The sequence below is a fragment of the Beta vulgaris genome, chromosome 7 (assembly GCF_026745355.1).
Source record: "Beta vulgaris subsp. vulgaris cultivar EL10 chromosome 7, EL10.2, whole genome shotgun sequence".
In the NCBI taxonomy this organism is placed as follows: domain Eukaryota; kingdom Viridiplantae; phylum Streptophyta; class Magnoliopsida; order Caryophyllales; family Amaranthaceae; genus Beta; species Beta vulgaris.
The window spans coordinates 51168938-51187232 of NC_079208.1; the positions used below are offsets into that span (position 1 = coordinate 51168938).

Genomic DNA, 18295 nt, shown 5'->3' on the forward strand with positions numbered 1-18295 from the left:
TTTGCCTACAAAAGGCTTTGCCACTGTTTTTTTTTTTTTTAGTTATTTCAATTTATTACTATATTAATACCACTTGTTAATTTCCTTTTTGCAGTAGGAGTATTCATTAAATAATAATTAGTAATTTAATTTAAGAAAGTTCTTAGCAATAGTTATGATGATCTGAGAATGACAGTAATATCATTGTTTAGTGACAGAATTTAAGACATCAGAGGATTTAGATCTGAAAAGGCAACTCCAACTTCAATTAATTAAGTTTTTAACTAATTAATGTATTTTTAACCTTCAACTACACTCAAACACTACTATGGAGTGTTTCCCGTGATCTTGCCATCTACCTTGTGTCCCTATCCTTAACTCCAACTCACCCTTTTTGTAATTTTGCCTTTTAATTAATATACTCCTAATAATTATTTGCAATAGATAAGATGAGGTTTTATCCAATAATCGATTTATAACCTAGGATTTCAATGTTGTAGACAAAATCTATTAGAAAGGAACCCCCTAAAGCAAAGTAATTTGAAGAGGCAATCCGGTGCCTTCATCAACATTAACCACCCTTTTTTTCTCTCTCCCCCTTCTCCTCTCTACTTTCAAAAACCCTAGCCTCCATTGTTGATTTTTAAAGGGGCTTCCATCGGTTTTTACCGTTGGAAAGCCCCCACCTTTGCTTTTTTTATTTATTTTTAGGTTTCCAATAACGATTTCTCCCTCGAAAGACAGGGTTTTCGATCTCCGTAAGAAAAGGTTTTTCGATCTCCTTCGAAAGACAAGGTTTTTCGACCTCCTTCGAAAGACAGGGTTTTTCTCCTCTTTTAGAGGGAGAATTTCTACAGGTTACAATCCGGGATACTAGATCTAATGGATTGCCGTGAAATTATTTTGTTAGTGAAGAATTATGCGGAATCACAAAGGTTATCAATTTTTCGAATACGGTCAGATGAATCCGACGGAAATCATCCTCACGACTACAAGGGATCGTTAGATTGTCTCTCCAACAAGGCTGTATTTTCCAGCGATATAAGCGGGAGATGTTCCACATTGCAAGATTTGCTTGACGATCGTAGTTTTTATGAAGGAAATTTTTGTTTGATTCAACTTATGTATTTGTTTGATTCGATTGCTTATGTAGATGTCGTATGACTTTTTATTAATGAATTAATTTTACTATTCAAAAAAAAAAAAAAGTAATTTGAAGAGGCAAAATCAATAATGTTTCAATTAATGATTTATTATCAATTAGTAGATTAGTTGCTAATATGATAGGAGGGGAGATTAATAATGTCTTGAATTAGAGATTTTGTAAATTATCAGCATAAAAAGACATTTTTGCGATCTATTGCTTAATTGTTCACGCCTATAATTTTGAAAACGATTCTTCTCTTACAGTGCAAGCCACGACTCTCATATATAATTGTTTTTAGCCATGTACTTCATCTTTATTGAGTAGAATAATCTTACTATTTCATATATCTTATCGGATACATTTCAATGTCCATGGAGAAATCACCTACTCACAGACGATTAAAAGGCATTTCTCTGATCACACTATTTCACCTCCTTGCATATTCATAGAGAAGTTAATTGTGTAAAGACTAACATTACTTCTCTTGGAACACGTTCTTGTCATCGATCAAAATATTCATCCTCTCGTAGATGGCAAATTTTCTTATTGTAATTCCCTTAATCGACAAGGGTCTAGTCTTAAAAAAAAAGACCCTAATTCTTGTCGACTTTGCGTTGAAAAAAGATGTACACAAGGGAATGAAGATCATATGGATCTTGCTTGATTTGTTCATAATTAGGAAATTTCATGTTCAAAATTAGATGATTTTGACAAGTTTTTCATTTAATCATAAGACATAAATTAGAAATTTTATGTTCATAATTAGAAAATTTTGTCAAGTTTTTCATTTAATTAGAGCACATTTTATGAATCTTGCTTGATTTGTCACAATGTGTACATAAATTAAAGACATAAAATGTATGAATGAAAATCATGACAAAAAAGATGATGATTAAACTAAATATGAGAATGAATTATATACCTTATTCTTAATTATCCACGCAATATAACTTTTACATTTGACAATGCATAATATTGACTATTAATGTCTTTTAGCAGTTAGTGAAATTATTAAGGTTGATACTATGAACAAATATATTGAGATAAATTTAAAGAAATATTTTATTTTATTTTTGATTGGGAAATTAAGTCAACCCAAGGGCTAACCCCTACCAGGCTACTAGCCTTGTAGGAACTACCAGCACATTGGCTGGTAATGCATGCAAAGCATGCTAAGGAAATACTCCAGTATAATGCTGGGGGTAAGGATTGAACCCCTGACCTCAGAGATCAGAGGGGAGTGCTCTACCACACGAGCTAGCTCCTCATCCTTAAATTTAAAGAAACATTGGTCAAAGTGAAATACTATACAAATAGTGCAAAAGTGTAAAACCTATAGATTAAAAAAACACAACACAAGAAGTATGAAAGTCACATCAGCAACGATATCTTTGTTACAAATGAGAGCATAAATCAAATCTAGAAAATAATACATTTGATTTAGTGTTTATTATAGGAAATTTGAATACCTATATATTATATCTATGATTTTGAAATAATATGAAGCATTCTTCCCTTTGATATTCCCTATATTATACTTTTATAGTGACATTCTTTCTAGCTAATTATTCTAGTGTATGAGATTTACTTTGAATGAGGAGAAAATGTAGCAATATTACATGGGAAATAACTAATGTACCTAGATTGAGGGAGGTCAAAACTCAGAATATACTACTCTCTATTTCATTTCATTTCATTGGTTCATATATATGCCACCTTTTTTTTTGTTGCATAAGTACAAGAATTTACCCACATTGAGAAACAAAATTCTTATATTTCCTCTGTTTTTTTTTTAGTTGTACGCAAAGTACAAAGCGTGGATGGTGGACTAGAGACCACCTTCCTCTATGTGGTCCTGCTCTAAAACGCATTATCTTAAATATGAAACGCAATTTGAAAGAAGAGAAATAAATTAAAAAAAAGAACAGAAAAGGAAATATTTTTTTAAAAAAAACAAAATGATAAAAATTTCCCAAAAATTGCGCTAGATGGCGTGGAATTTATAGGAAAAGGAGAAAGAAAAATAAAAAAAAGAAAAAGAAAATGGTTAATTTGCACTGATAACTAACCACGCAAGATTTGTGGAATGATCCTGTAAACTTTATTTTTCTTTTAACAAAAAAAAAACTACCATTATTTATTAGTTTTCATTTTTGCCAACATTGATATATTCTATTTTAGTTTGACTTATTATTCACACTAAATTTACGAAGTACTACTGGATTAACTCATTCTCCAAAAAAAAATTTCATATAATTTAAAGAACATACTTTTTAGGTAAAAAGAACATATAATTAGATTGAAAGAACATACTTTTCAGTTAAAAAGAACATACTATATAATTTAAATTGAAAGAACATACTTTTCAGGTTAAAAGAACATATAATTTAAATTGAAAGAACATATTTTTAGGTAAAAAGAACATGTAATTCAAAATCAAAGAACATGTACTATCTCCAAATGTAAAAGAACATGTAATTCAAAATCAAAGAACATGTAAAAAAGAACATATGACAATGGAAATATAATATGATAGTAATTTATAAGGAACATACTAAAGTTTATATGTTTGACTTCTTGTATAATAGGATTTTATTATTTTTTAAAAAAAATCAGTTTATATTATTTGATTTATAGAGATTAATTTTTTTAATTTTTTTTTTCACAAAACATACGTTATTTTTCTTATTAAATCAGTTTCTTGTTTAAACTTTTTTTTGAAAGTTAAATCATGCGAGTTTAATCAAAATAATAGAAAATAATATTACCAAAAATAAAAACTAAAAGATAATATTGTAATATTTATTTATTTTTTAAAAAACTAATTATAGAGATAATGGTGGAGTTAGCCGCAATTTCTGCACAATTTCAATGATTTATGCCATTTTTTTTTTTTTGATAATTATTTAAAGTCAGTGCGTTTTGTTTGTTCATCCGTGCGTTTCAATCCAAGATCACAGTTCACACTGTGGTCTCGAGTGCATCAACAAATTTGCGCGCAAAGTACTCACAGTTATGTCAACACACAATTTAACATGTAATATATCTAATTATGCATAAGAAAAAAAATCAGAAAAAATGTGATCTTGAAAATACACGTGTAGACAAATGTAACAAGAACCTATAATACAAGAGGGTCAAATATGAAATTATTAAATATTATTAAAAGTCAATATAATCTCTATATATATGAAAATCTTGTATGTTTTAGTGTCCATCTTTTTTTACCATTATTCCCCTAACTACAAAAAAAAAAAAAACTACAACACCTACCACTCTATCAGTTTACAAAAAAAAGAAAAAAACCCATATAACAAATATAACAGTTACCAGTTTACCACTTATTTTTCAACTTCGCTTCGCACGCATATCGTACATAAAAAGGCTAGTATAATTTAAAAGAAAGGATGGAGTAGAAAACAAATTAAAATTAAAACTAGGTTATCTCTTTCGATTCCTAGGAGGGAAACAAACAAACTCACCTCCTAAAACAGAGTAAACAAAAATTGAAATCAGTAAAAACTTCTTTAGTTTTTTGTGAGAAAAATCCATAAAAAGCAACAAAAAAATTGAATTTTTTTTTGGATTCTTTCTGTGGCTTGGGATTCTTCTGGTCCATCGTGCATGCCAGCTTTACAATAACACGGGCGAATGCGAATACCATACAATTACATTTACCAATTTTACATACCCCAATATGTATGTATAGTATAGACACTGTTCTTTTCTGTACAATTTCATCCGTCGGTCAGAAATTACAAGGAACAAACAAATTATATTCTATATTAATCATGGAAACAAAACCAAGAAAAAAGAATTAATCTTTTTTGTCAAAAAATAAAAATTAGAGCAGGCCATCACTGTCTGTTGTTTAGTCTTCACTTGAAGGGTGAGGTAGAGAGAGAAAGAGAGAAAGAGAGAGATAATTAGAGAGAGAAACAGTAGAGAGAAAGAGGAGAGAGAAACAGGTGAAAACACAAAGAGATGATGGAGCTTTGGAGGCTCCTAATAATCAGCATTTTGGTGTTAAGTCCAAGCTCCATTAATGGTGATACAGATCAAGCAGATGGTTAGCAATTTAGCATCTTTTTTTTTTGAAGTTTTTTTTTTTTTTGAACTTTATGTTTAAATTTGTAATTCTGGGTAGTTGTTGTTTTTGTTTTTAGATTCCATTGATTTGTGGGTTTTAGTTTGATTATCTTAGCTGACATTGAATTTCATGCATTCCCAACTTTTTTTTTGTGGTGTTTTATCATAAAGAATGGTTCTTTATTAGTTTGGTTGTGATCAAAGATGTGGGTTATGTTGGCTGATGATAATTTTTTCTGGGTTTGCTTATTTAAATCAAGGTGTCATGTAAATGTTGACTTGATTTTTGCATTGGGGTTTTCTGGGATTCTCTCCTGTAATTTTTGTTCATTTTTATATAGTATATGGTTTGGGGTTTATGATCATTTGCTGATTGAAGATACTATTGATATAAATGAATGTACTGATCTGGTGTCCTTGTTCATCCAAGCTGGGAAGCTATCTTACAATGAAATTGGTTTTTTTGACAATCAAAGAATTGTTCTGTCTTTGGGTTACAAAACTAATGGTCAATGTGTGTTTTCTGGTTGGTGATCATGATGATGATATGACAGCTCCAAAGGGGTCTTTTTGAGATGTAGCTGAATAAGTTTAATCTAGATCCATTTTGCCAATTTGCCTACTGTAGTATTCCAGTACATTGAGGGTGTTGTCAACTTGTCATGAATGGAGTTGTTTAGACATATTTCTTCTGGTACTTTTATCGGTGGTTCCACTATATTTTGATTATTTCCGCGTTTGTATGAAGGAAGATGTTCATAGTTAAAATGAATATTAGGTCAACCTCAATGGCCTTATATTTGAGAAATATAGTTAGTTGAATTTTTATTATGAGGACATTCTCTGACATCATTTTCCTGTGTAAGAACATCAAAATGGTGGACAAAGATATCGGAGAAGTTGTTAAGAATACTAAGTAACTGTGACATTGTTGTGACACCAGTTCTTTTTTCACATTACAGCCTCTGCTCTCAATGGCATGTTCACCAGCATGAATAATCCTGCACAACTCACTGGATGGACCGCTAGTGGCGGTGATCCTTGTGGTCAGTCATGGAAGGGTGTTACTTGCTCAGGCTCAAGGGTGACACAAATGTAAGCCTCCATCTTCTGTGTTGTTTTTGTGTTGGTGTGGTGTGGTGATTTACCATCTAGAAAAACTGTTGCACTCTAACTCTCGCTAATATCCAATCTTATGTGCAGAAAATTACCGAACCTTGGACTTACTGGGTCTCTAGGTTACCAGCTTCAGAGTCTGACATCCTTGACTGATTTGTAATACTGATATCTAATTTGCAGTTTGGTTTTATTAACTTCCCGTGTCTTATTTTCATTGTCTGACACTTCTGTGCTAATTTTTGCAGTGACTTGAGCCATAACAATTTTGGAGGCTCATTAACTTATAACCTTCCTCCTAATTTGCAGCGATTGTATGCTCTTTTTCTTATGCCATTACCGTTCTATTTTCTAGTCTAATTTTAGTAGCAAAGCAAAATTCTGCTTTTCTTTTTGTTCTCTGGAAGGCCGGTGTTTTTCTAATGCTATTGTTTCTATATGCAGAAATCTTGCTAATTGTAGCTTCAATGGACAGATACCCTATTCAATTTCTCTTATGAAACCTCTGGAGCATCTGTAAGTTGCTTGCTTTTGATTGATAGTTCTACTTGATTTAATATTCTATGTCAGACCGGACTAAAGCTCTTTTCGTTGCATGACAACAGAGACCTCAGCCACAATCAATTTAATGGACAACTGACTGTAGATTATTCACAGCTTCCTTCGCTCTCCACAATGTGAGTTGTCCTCCACATTCTCTTGTTATTTGTAAATGTTTGTTACTATCTATAAGCATTAGTTGTTGAGAGCAAATCTTTATATCTCAAATTTGTACTTCAGTCTTGTCTATTGACTCCTTTAACTTGCATGTTTCATTAGCTTCTTAATTCGATTTAGTTTCAGTTGGCCTTTTCATTCTTCTGAATATCCTAGATAGATATTGAACTTAAAAAGTTTATATATTTTTGCTGATGTGTCTATTGGAGAACTTTTTCGCATGCTGCTTATCTCATTAGATGATGGCTAACTGACATTCTAATTTTCAGGGATCTCTCAAGCAATGCTCTCACAGGCGAACTTCCACAAACAATGAGTTCTTTGACCAGTTTAAACACCTTGTTAGTGCTTTCTCTATACTGCTTTCTGCCTTTCCTTATAACTGTTCCTTAATAGTTTTTCTCCTTTCACTGTGCTATGCATTTTCTCGTTAGGAGTATCTATGTTATTTAAATTTCTACAATTTCAATAATTTTTTGCAGGTACTTGCAAAATAACCAGTTCACAGGCACAATTGATGTACTAGGAACTCTACCTCTCCAGAATTTGTAAGTAGAACTTGTCGATGAATAAAATTTAGAGGTAAAATTGTGTCTATTGGTTATTTGATGGTATATTTCTCTTTTATAGGAATGTTGCCAACAACCAGTTTAGTGGATGGATTCCAAAGCAGTTACAAAACATTAACCTGCAGTAAGAATTGGCGGACTCTCATCTTTGTGTTAGCTGTTCTTTCTATGTGGAAAATTTTAAGTTCCTCTTTATATCGCATTTTTGTTCTGCACAGGAAGGGCGGTAACTCATGGAACTCAGGGCCTGCACCCCCAGCTCCACCTGGATCACAAAACAATCATCATAAGTCTGGGAATCATGAAAAGTCATCAGATAGTTCTAGCTCAGGGAATGGGAAATCTGGTTTAAGTGCTGGTGCTATAGTTGGAATCATTATGGCTATTCTTCTGGTTGTAGCAGTAGTGGGATTTTTCTTATTTAAGAGAAGAATACGGAGGCCATCCCCTGACTTGGAGAAGGTTGACATTAATAAGCCTTTTGTTGCCCCTGCTTCAGATGATGTGCAAGGTAACTCACAATTTTTGTGGTATTGTTTTAATGGATCTTGCTTTAGGTGCAGATAAATGCTGTATTTTGCTCAAAATTTATGACATTAGGTGAACTATCTCTGTATAAATTTCTGATAATTGGAATATAAACCATACCTGAGATCTTCTCCAGAGGCACATATCGGCAAACATAATTAGGAACTTGTTATGTCAGAGCTGATGGTTCTGTTCTATTATTGTCATGCTTTGTAACTGAGCCCTAGGCTACAGTAAGTGGTAATTTTTTTTAGTTATTCTTGCAGTTTTAAAAAATAGGGCACATTTGTCTTCTTTTAACAAAATTTGACTGCAAATTATTGATTCCTATTTACTCTTAAAAAAATAAAACAGATGTTCTTATGTAAGTGTAGCCAGACAGGAAGAATTCTGCACTATATAAAATCATAGAATAAAAGTTAGTGTCTATTTGTGCCTTTCTTTGTGAACTGATGTATCCTAGTTCAATTCTAATCAAAGTTAAATTAGATCATGCATCATAAATATCGTCAAAGTTTCACCTAGCTCAAACTTGTAATCCTAGAATAACTTGGAATCGTCTTAAGAATCTAGATTAAGCACATAGAGCTTAAAACTTAATTCAAGATTAATAACTGAACCCCAAGAGTCAGTATAGGACACGTAGGCTTTATTGTCACAGACTGGCGGGGATTGTAGGTGGGATGAAAGTCATCTAAGAAGGTATTTGTAAATTGTTATGCTGTAAAAAGTATCCCAAAGCTGACGCTGATCACTGAGAGAAATCAGTGCATTTGCTATAAGATCAAAACATGCTATTTTTTGATCACTTATTAATTAATTCGTAACTGTTTTATGCTTAGTTGTTTACTGCACGAACTCACCTTGTGTCTCTTGATCTTCCAACTCTCTTCTAAGTTGTTCTGAATGCTAAACTTTACTAGGTAAGCCTGAGTACGCGGAGTTAAAGTCAGTTCACTCTTCATCCTCAATCAACACGCTGACGCTTGACACAGCTCCCATAGTTACTCTTAAACCACCTCCATTGGATCGCAACAAATCATTTGATGACGAAGACTACTCAAAGAAGCCTGTTGTCACCAAAATTCCTACACCAGTGCCCAACAATGTGAAATCATATTCTATAGCAGATTTGCAAATGGCCACCGGCAGTTTCAGTGTTGAGAATCTTATTGGGGAGGGGTCTATTGGTCGTGTATACCGTGCACAATTTGATGATGGGAAGGTAAACGGGGCCTTATATGTTTTTCTTTAATTTGAAAATATTTATTTGTGCCTCAAATTTGCGTTTTGCTGCTTGGGAAGAACCTGGTTCATGTTCTGGTCTGTGCATTGCTATTTCAATTAAGATTTATCGCACGCATGTTTTGGCCCTGATCTCCTGACATTAATTCTGCATTCTCATTATCTTTGTGACACTTTCGGAAACCTTCAACATCATTATCATTGTGTGTTTAGCTAGAAGCTTTTATAAATAAAGTTTCCGCCTAATTTCTTGTTCTGACAGGTTCTTGCTGTGAAAAAGATAGACTCATCTCTCCTAGCCAACCATCCAGGAGATTTCACTGAGATTGTTGCCAGCATTTCCAAATTACATCATCCAAATGTGACTGAGCTTGTTGGCTATTGTTCGGAACATGGACAGCACTTGCTAATTTATGAGTTCCATAAGAATGGCTCACTACATGAATTTTTACATCTAGATGACGAATATAGTAAACCATTGACATGGAATACCCGTGTTAAAATTGCTTTGGGGAGTGCACGTGCTCTTGAGTAAGTCAATGTAGTGATATAATGTTTTATTGACCAGGATTGTTTATCTATACTTGATGTGTATGTGTATTTTTATAATATTCATGAGGGATTTGCATATTGACACTAGTACCTCTACCTTCCCTAGGTACCTACACGAAGTTTGCTCCCCTTCTGTTGTTCATCAAAACTTTAAGTCAGAGAATATATTACTTGATACAGAGCTTAATCCTCATCTTTCGGACTGTGGACTGGCAAGCCTCCATCCAAATGGAAATCAGGTAAAGTTTCATATTTTTCAATCTGGTAAAGTACATACAAAGTTGTTTGCTTAAGTGAGGCATGTCCTGCATTCATTTTTGACCAATAAACTTTAATACCTAATTTTTCGGACCATGTGGTGTAGGTTTTTTTGAATACATGATCAAAATTTATTTTGTTTCTTTGTAACTAATCTCCTTCAACCCTTTTGTGATTGTTCTTTGAAATATTTCCAACAATTTGTACTTTCTTTGTATTGTCTTTTGGTTGTTTATGCAGGCAATCAACCATAATGCTTGTGCGCCGGAAGTTGCTGATTCTGGTCAGTATACTTTGAAGAGTGATGTCTACAGTTTTGGGGTGGTCATGTTAGAGCTTCTTTCCGGACGAAAACCATTTGATAGGTAACGTTGCTCATTAATACATAATGAGGACCCGGTTGGAATTTGATGATATATCTTTACTGAAATAAGTTTGCTTTGTATTCAGCTCATTCCCGAGGGCTGAACAGTCATTGGTTAGGTGGGCAACACCTCAGCTTCATGACATCGATGCTTTAACTAAAATGGTGGATCCCGCTTTAGAAGGCCTCTACCCTGTGAAATCTTTGTCACGCTTTGCTGATGTTATCGCTCTTTGCGTTCAGGTATTGCTTCCTGCTTATTTGTCTGTAGTTTATTAAATGGGCGAAGAATTCTATGCATGTCTTTTCTCTTTGCGACACTTACCTTAACAACTGATGGAGTATGGCTAGAGAGCGATCTTTTGTTAGCAAACAAGAGAGAGGAAACGTGCTGGGGCCTGTGCGATTGGAATTACCTAAATGTTATCCCTTTTTCTTGTTTGCTAGCTACCAAGCTGTTCGCCAATCTGTCATACTGTTAAGCACATGTATTGGTCTTGTGCATTGGAGATATCAAAAGAGTATTCTCTGTGCAACGTACTTGGGCTATTTTCGCTTGCCTTTTGAATTATAGAATTATAACATAGGCTCCGCATCTTAGAAACATACTAAAAGTTGGATTTTTGAACAGCCTGAGCCTGAGTTCCGACCACCAATGTCAGAGGTGGTACAAGCTTTGGTTCGATTGGTTCAACGAGCGAACATGAGCAAGCGAACTGTCGGTAATGCTGCTCGACAATCGGAAAGTATGGACGCAAATGACAGTGTGAATTAAATGGCTGTATAATATTTTTGTTCCTTTTGCCTGACCAGTAAAGTTATTTATATCCTCTTTCTTCACCCTCATAATTTTTTCTCCTCCACAATCTAGTTTCTTCTGCCTTCGCTTCGCAAAGTTTCAGAGTGCGGATGCTCTCATTTTTTTTGCCCATTTATCATGTCACCTTATTGTATGATATAATGTATTGAAGGTGAGAAAGGTTTAATATACGGTATTTATGGTCGTTAATTCATGTGGTTCATCTTTCTCATGGACATGGTGTCAATCATATCAAGAGTAAAACTTGTCAAATTTTGTGTACAAATATATCTTTGAACTTGCAACGAAGAGTAATAAAATATGGATCATACCTCTAGGAGGGAATGTCTTTTGGGAGTTGAACAAAACTAGACTTGGAAAAGTTGACTCGACCCGATAACCAATCGACATTCCTTGACCCATGTTTAAATTGTACCTAAATTACTTGACCCGATTTTAACACGAACGTAGATTGACTTGACCCGTTGACCCTACCTAACAAACAATATAACAAATTGAGAATTATCCAAATGTGACCTGATTAGTAAATATCAATGAATTATATAGGCTGTTTGGCTAAGCTTGCTAGAGTAGTTGAGGTCATCATGCCATTTTTGACAAGCATAAACGTCAATTTAGGCAAAGTGCGCCCCATTCTAGAAAGCATATGTCACGTATAAACAGAAAGTAAATTTCATTAAGTACTCCATTCGTTTTAAAATGTTTTTCTAGTTTGATTTTTTTTGTCTTTCAAATAAATTTCAAATAGGTAGAACAAATAAATCAGAGGGAGTATTATAGACAATATAATCAAGATTTAACATATTTCACAATAATAATTATCATCTCTCGCATTCATTCTTAGAGTTACACAATTTTGTAAGATCCGATATTATATTAGATTTTCGTCCTAATCTTTTATACTTTGATCTGTTATTTTGGGCTTAAATAAGGAAATGATCTTGTCCTCTCCACACAAAAAGAATTGGTCTTGTCCCCTTCACATATAGAGAAAAAGATATGGTCTTGGTAGATGGACTAATCAAATTTTGATCACTTAACTTATTTTTTTTGAATAAATTATTTATCAGTTTGAAGTTATACAATACAATAATACAAGCTAATACTAACTAATACTCCCCCAGGCCCCATCATCAATATAAATGTCTAGTTATCTTATCTAAAAACTAACTCAATTCATCTCACACTTTCTTTATATATATATTTAATGTGTTATGTGAATCTTTCAATAACTCTATCTTAGTTCCCCTCAAAAAAAAAAAAAAAACTCTATCTTAGTTAAAAAAAATAATTATTATTCTTACTATTATTACAACCACTATTTTTTCTAACCAAAAAAAAATAAAAGTTTTAGTTCATGTAATCCATGTACAATAAAAATATTAAGAAATTGCATAGTACTCCCTCCGTTTCCTAAAGATCTTCCCACTTTCCGTTTAAGGGTGTTTCCAAAAGATTTTCCCACTTTTTCTTTATTCCTTATTTGGCAAAACAAATTTCCCTATTTACCCTCTCATGTCACTATCATATGGTCCACTATTACATTATTAATTCAATTTTACTCCCTTTCTCTCTCCTACTTTAAGCTCTTTTTATTTTTTATTTTTTATTTTTTTTATTTTTTTTAGCCAGAAAGAAAAAACTAGGGAGGATCCCAATTAACAGGCCACCCTAAAGCATCCTTACGGATGATATTGGAAAAAGCAATATTAGGAGATTCAAACCAATAACAGAGATTATTAATGGAATGGCCATGATGAGCCATCCAATCAGCTGCAAAATTAGCCTCTCTAAAAACATGCTGAACATTATAATTATCAAATTTTTTCAAATCTTCCATTGTATCATTAATAAGAGCATTAATAGACCAGAGAATTTTCCAAATTCTTTTGATAGCTTGGATAACCGAGAGATTATCCCCCTCAATAGTAATATTACTAGCCCCTAAAAAGAGAGCTCCACGAACACCTTCTCTAAGACCCCAGGCCTCAGCAACTAAAATAGAATTATTATCAGCAATAGCTTTAGCACCACTAAGCAAAAGATTCCCCATAGTATCTCTAATAAAAACCATAAGCTGTGCTACCATTCTGCAACTTAGAACCATCAAAATTAAGTTTAACAAAATCATGAGAAGGGGGGGACCAAATAATATTAGGCCTAGGCTTTTTAGCTTCTTTACTACTTGTTGACTATAACCCAAATTATAAAAACTAGAATAAGAACAATCTAGATTATGCATATAAGCTTTAATCATACCCCCTAATTTGGCTGGCGAAAAACTTTCCTGTCGAAATGTGATACAATTTCTAGCATACCAAATAAACCACCACACAACAGCATAGAAATTGAGGTTCTTAAGAGTCAAACAAGACTTAAGATTAATAGAGTACTCAGTAAAAGAGAGATCATTATTATAAGTAGGAAGGGGGGAAAAAACCCCATTGCCATTAGCTACTTCTAAAACATCATGCATAAAAGGACATTCAAGAAATAAGTGATGGTCATCTTCAGAGGGAAAGTTGCAAAAAACACACTCTAAAGGAAGGAAAACATGACTCATTTCTAACCTCTTTTTGGTAGGGAGACCATTCTGACAAATTTTCCACAAAAAGAATTTAATCTTGGGAGGGATGGACAACCCCCAAATCCAAGCAAAACTAACCTGGTTGGGCGGATCTAGTCCATAACCTTGAAGCAGAGCAGCACCTGATTTAACCGATTGTTTATTTATGTTAACCCCTTTCTCTCTCCTACTTTACTCACACCATGCCCCACACAACTTGATTTTCCTTGGTATCTGTAGGAACAGTAAGTGGGAAGATCTTTAGGAAACGGAGGGAGTATAGGGTTTGATCCCAAAACCTCAAGTATATATACTAAAGTTTTAACCACTAGACTAAGTTATATTAATGTTATTATTATAAAGTATTATATTAATAAATGAAACTTTTTCTTACCCGAGGCATAGCCCGAAACCTAATAACTAGTTATTCCTAATATGTATGCACAAACCTAACAAGATAATTACTCGAGGAAGGAGGGAGTACATATCAAGTTGGATTATATACAATGCTGTTGCGGCAAAACCGAAATCATTGATAAATAAAACTTTACAAAGCCTCTTTTGCATCATCGTTTAATACATCCTTCGAGAAGCTTTATTAATTTGTTGTACTTTTGAAGTAAAATCTGTTTAATCTAATTAATTGTAGACGAAAAACTAACATATGTCTTAATATCTTACAAATTAATCATATGATATATATCTTATAATGGATAAAAAAATTAGTCAAACTTATTAAAACATGATGATTTTTGAAAATTGACAACTAAAAAAGTGAAAACCACTTTGTTGGTTTTCTGTTTTTAGTTTTAAAAACTTGATACTGAAAACAGAATACGATAACAAACAGGCCTTAATTCATCAAACTAGCCATTATAGAACCCAATTTATAGGTTCTTTTTCTTCTTTCATGGGAGTTTGGAGTTTAATTTTATTCTTTTCTCACATCGAAGTCAAATTAATAGACCTACCCATCAATAGCGGCTTGATTAAGCAAATACAATGGGATGCACTGTATTGCTCGATATGGTTCATGGTAGTTTTTTCGAATACGAATTTGATTTGATATTTGTCTGATTATAGCTTGTTTTTCTATAATATGTATTGTCGACGCCGTTTTACCTTCATTTAATGAAAATTTTCCTTTTTTATAAAAAAACAAGCCATTATATAAAGAACAAACTTCTATGTGAATATATATATATATAGTCGTAGTTGTTGAGTATATAACTAAAAGCATTGACTGCATTGTGATGTTTTCTTGTGGGGGTAAATAAGTAACACAAAGTCGTGTGAAAGCTATGATGTATAGCTCACAACACATGTGAAGTCCCATATTGATTAATGTTTATGCCAAATTCTGATCAGGCAGAACTCAGCTGAGGATCTACAGCTAATGGAGATACAACTACGAACAAAATATGCTAGCTATGAAATTAAAAGAAGATGCAGAGAAGAGACAAAGACACCAAGAAATGGTGACGCGGAAAACCCCAGGAAGAGGGTAAAAACCGCGGGTGGAATTGAGTCCACCAATCCACTATATGAGAAGATTACAACTTATAGCTAGCAGCTAGCAGCTTAGAGCTTGTACTAAATACACTTAAGAATATTGTAAATGTAGAAGAGAGAAAGAATATAAGTAAGAGCAATGTAAAGACTTATGTTTTACAGAGTGTTTTCCCTTCTATTTATACTAATACATTTGTATAACGTTATTCCTTATTTGAACGTTGCATAACTAACTTCCTAGAAGGTGCCACAACTCCTAGAATCAAGGGAGATCTCTCTTCTGCTGGCTAACCACTTCTCCTATTTCTTTGGCTTAACGTCACTTATTTTGACTTGGTCTTGATCAGTATCCAATGTTCTTTCAACTGAATTTATTCAGCTCCCTTCGTCTCTGCTTGCTGTAGCTGCTACCTGATAATCTCTAGCTGGGACAGATGCATAACCTGCAGGTTCAGCTTAGGAAATTTTTAGGACATAACAATTGCCCCTAACTTGTGATGCCAACCTAGGCGTAGCTGAGTTAAAATCGCAAGTTACCAATCAAAACAAACTGTTAGCAAAAGGACTTAAGATTTAAACAAACTTATATTTCTCAAAATTTTATCTCTTTTCCTGAGGAATTAAAACGTTTGAAGATAAAAACTTTACTTAGAAGATAAACTCCTTTAACCGCTGAAAAGATAATTTTCTTGGGAAGAGAAAAATTATCAGATAATTGATTACTTATCAACAGCTAAAAGATAATTTTTTTTACGCATCATTAAATATTTATCCGTTAGCCCAAACTACCGTTGAGCTACCAGTATTTAAAGAACTCTTCCTCTTTTCTGGAGCTTCACTTTACTCTCTAGCGAATTCATCTTCTTCTCAGGTAAAGCTTCTTTCTCTTTCTTTCTTCCTCAAAACTCTGTAGATCTTTTCTTCTTTTCTAATGGGTAGAGCTATAGATGACGTCGCTTCGTCTGTTACTGAGAGAGATATTGAGGTGCTCAAAGTTCTGGGGGGTTTCCCTGAAAGCCTCAGATTATCCTCCCTACTCCCACATGCAGGCCCGAAACCTGCCCTGAAGATTACATTTGCTACTACGAGCACCCTTTTTACCTAGGATACAATTATGCATTTTCCCCCCTCACTAGATCTTTCATGGAAGTTTCACCTTCTCCTGGCCAGCTGATGCCAGCTTTTTGGAAAACCTGCCTAACTTAGAACCCTAACTAAGACATGGCAAACCTTCTCTCTAAATGAACTTTGACTGCCTATAGCGTTAGAAAATCGGGCAAGGGTTTTATCACTTTTAGGGCTAAGGCTCCCTTCCCCCCATTAATAGAAGGTACAATTGCATCAGATTCCATTTGGAAGACTAGGTATTTCTTTGTAGTGAAAGATTCGCTGGGCGAAGCTGGGGGCCCTCTAGTTGGGGTTGGTCTACTAAAGGTACCTAACTGTTCAATTTGTGCTTTGTTCCTAAAAATGAATTAACTAGGTTCTTACCTTGTTTCCCTTGCAGGTCTTGCCCCATTATCTCCCAGATTCCTGAACAGGCTGAGAGGCTACCGGAATTGCTTAATTTCCCTGTTGAGGAACGCACCTTCACAGCTCCTGCTGAAGTTTTACCTCTGGATTCTAAGGCTTCTTCTCGCACCAACTCAATGTCAACAGGTAATTTCGGTTTTTGTGAAGGTTTTACTTTGCTTATAATTCTTGGATATTAGGCCAACTAGGTTTTCCTTATCCATGCAGCTCCAGCAAGGTCTAGCAATTTGTCTGATGAAGATGCTATGGATAGGCTGAAGAATAGGAAGAGATCAGCCGCCTCTTCTGGGCAAACTCAGGTTGAGAGGGCTCCTCGCAAGCACCTACGCTCATCCACCATCCCAACCACCATTGACATCACGACTGACTCTCCTAGAGATGAAGTCCTTGTAGCTTTCCTGCTGACTTTCTAGCTGAAGAAGGTCTAGAAGGTGGGATCTGGCCTGCAGCTGACAAGCTCGTATTCCCAGCTGCACAAAAGAGGTTAAAGGGACAGGACCCTGAGGTCATCCTGAACCATGCTGTTCAGCTATCCCTACAGGTTAGTAACGTCTTTTGACCTACTTTCAATTAAGAATATGGTTACTGCTGGTTATACTTATGATTTTCATTGCTTCGCCAGCTTTCCCAGAGCTGCATAGCTGCCAGGGACAGCTTGCGGACTGTTGCTACCCTTCAGGATAAGGTGGCTCGTCTGCAAAAGGACAATTTGAGCCACCAAGCTAAGCTAGAGAGGGAGAAACAGTCCCGGCTGGATGCTGAGAGCAAGTTAGCTGCTGAGCAAAAATTAATGGAGAAAGAGAGGCAGGAAAAAGATGAGAAGATAGCTGAGGCGGAGAAAGAAAATGCACGCCTGAACACAGTTGTCAGAGATGCTGAGGAGAGGGTTTTAGATGTTCAAGCTGAGGCAAAAATCATTGAAACTGCGAAGCTGGCATACCTGATAAAATTCAAGAAGCTGGATGACAAGGGCGTCAACTTTTACATCGACAGGTTCCTCAAGCTGGACTCGATGGCTGCATTGGAGGCCCTAGCTACTGGTGGCAAGGCAGATGATTCAGAACAATCTACAGCTGGATCTCCTCCACTACTCAACCAGCCAGAGGGTGCCGCTCCAGCTAGCAAGGATGAAACTGTTGGTGATGATGCCAGCGTAGCTTCTTAGTTTCTTCAGTACTTTATCAGCTTTCTTTCTGGAACATTTTAGTTTTAATTAGCTTTGGTACTTTTACCATTGCCTATGGGGGCAATGCGTTTTTGTAAGAACATATTTCCTTTTGGCAATTTAATCGTTTGAACT

At 34.6% G+C, this 18295-nt stretch overlaps 2 protein-coding genes across 2 annotated transcripts; one reads left to right on the forward strand and one right to left on the reverse strand.

The window, feature by feature from the left end:
• The first annotated feature begins 4912 nt into the window (after positions 1 to 4912).
• On the forward strand, positions 4913 to 11573 carry LOC104899663 (protein STRUBBELIG-RECEPTOR FAMILY 7). Its single transcript, XM_010686893.4, has 16 exons — positions 4913 to 5195; positions 6178 to 6310; positions 6419 to 6490; positions 6580 to 6645; positions 6776 to 6847; positions 6937 to 7008; positions 7318 to 7389; positions 7531 to 7596; positions 7679 to 7741; positions 7836 to 8128; positions 9069 to 9370; positions 9653 to 9921; positions 10049 to 10181; positions 10441 to 10565; positions 10651 to 10807; positions 11196 to 11573. The coding sequence occupies exons 1-16, from the start codon at positions 5111 to 5113 to the stop codon at positions 11337 to 11339; spliced, it is 2124 nt and encodes a 707-aa protein (XP_010685195.1). The 5' UTR covers positions 4913 to 5110; the 3' UTR covers positions 11340 to 11573.
• A 1453-nt stretch (positions 11574 to 13026) lies between these two features.
• LOC125492033 (uncharacterized) lies at positions 13027 to 13473 on the reverse strand. The gene has a single exon (XM_048634127.1). It carries the CDS (start codon positions 13471 to 13473, stop codon positions 13027 to 13029), a length of 447 nt encoding a protein of 148 aa, XP_048490084.1.
• Positions 13474 to 18295: the final 4822 nt, after the last annotated feature.

Bases quoted from the DNA above. Each gene is read 5' to 3' on its own strand.
- LOC104899663 (XM_010686893.4), top strand. From the start codon at position 5,111: ATGATGGAGCTTTGGAGGCTCCTAATAATCAGCATTTTGGTGTTAAGT. The intron at 6,646-6,775 runs GTATGCTCTTTT...TTCTATATGCAG, and splicing joins CCTCCTAATTTGCAGCGATT to AAATCTTGCTAATTGTAGCT. The intron at 10,808-11,195 runs GTATTGCTTCCT...ATTTTTGAACAG, and splicing joins TTATCGCTCTTTGCGTTCAG to CCTGAGCCTGAGTTCCGACC.
- LOC125492033 (XM_048634127.1), bottom strand. From the start codon at position 13,473: ATGGTAGCACAGCTTATGGTTTTTATTAGAGATACTATGGGGAATCTT.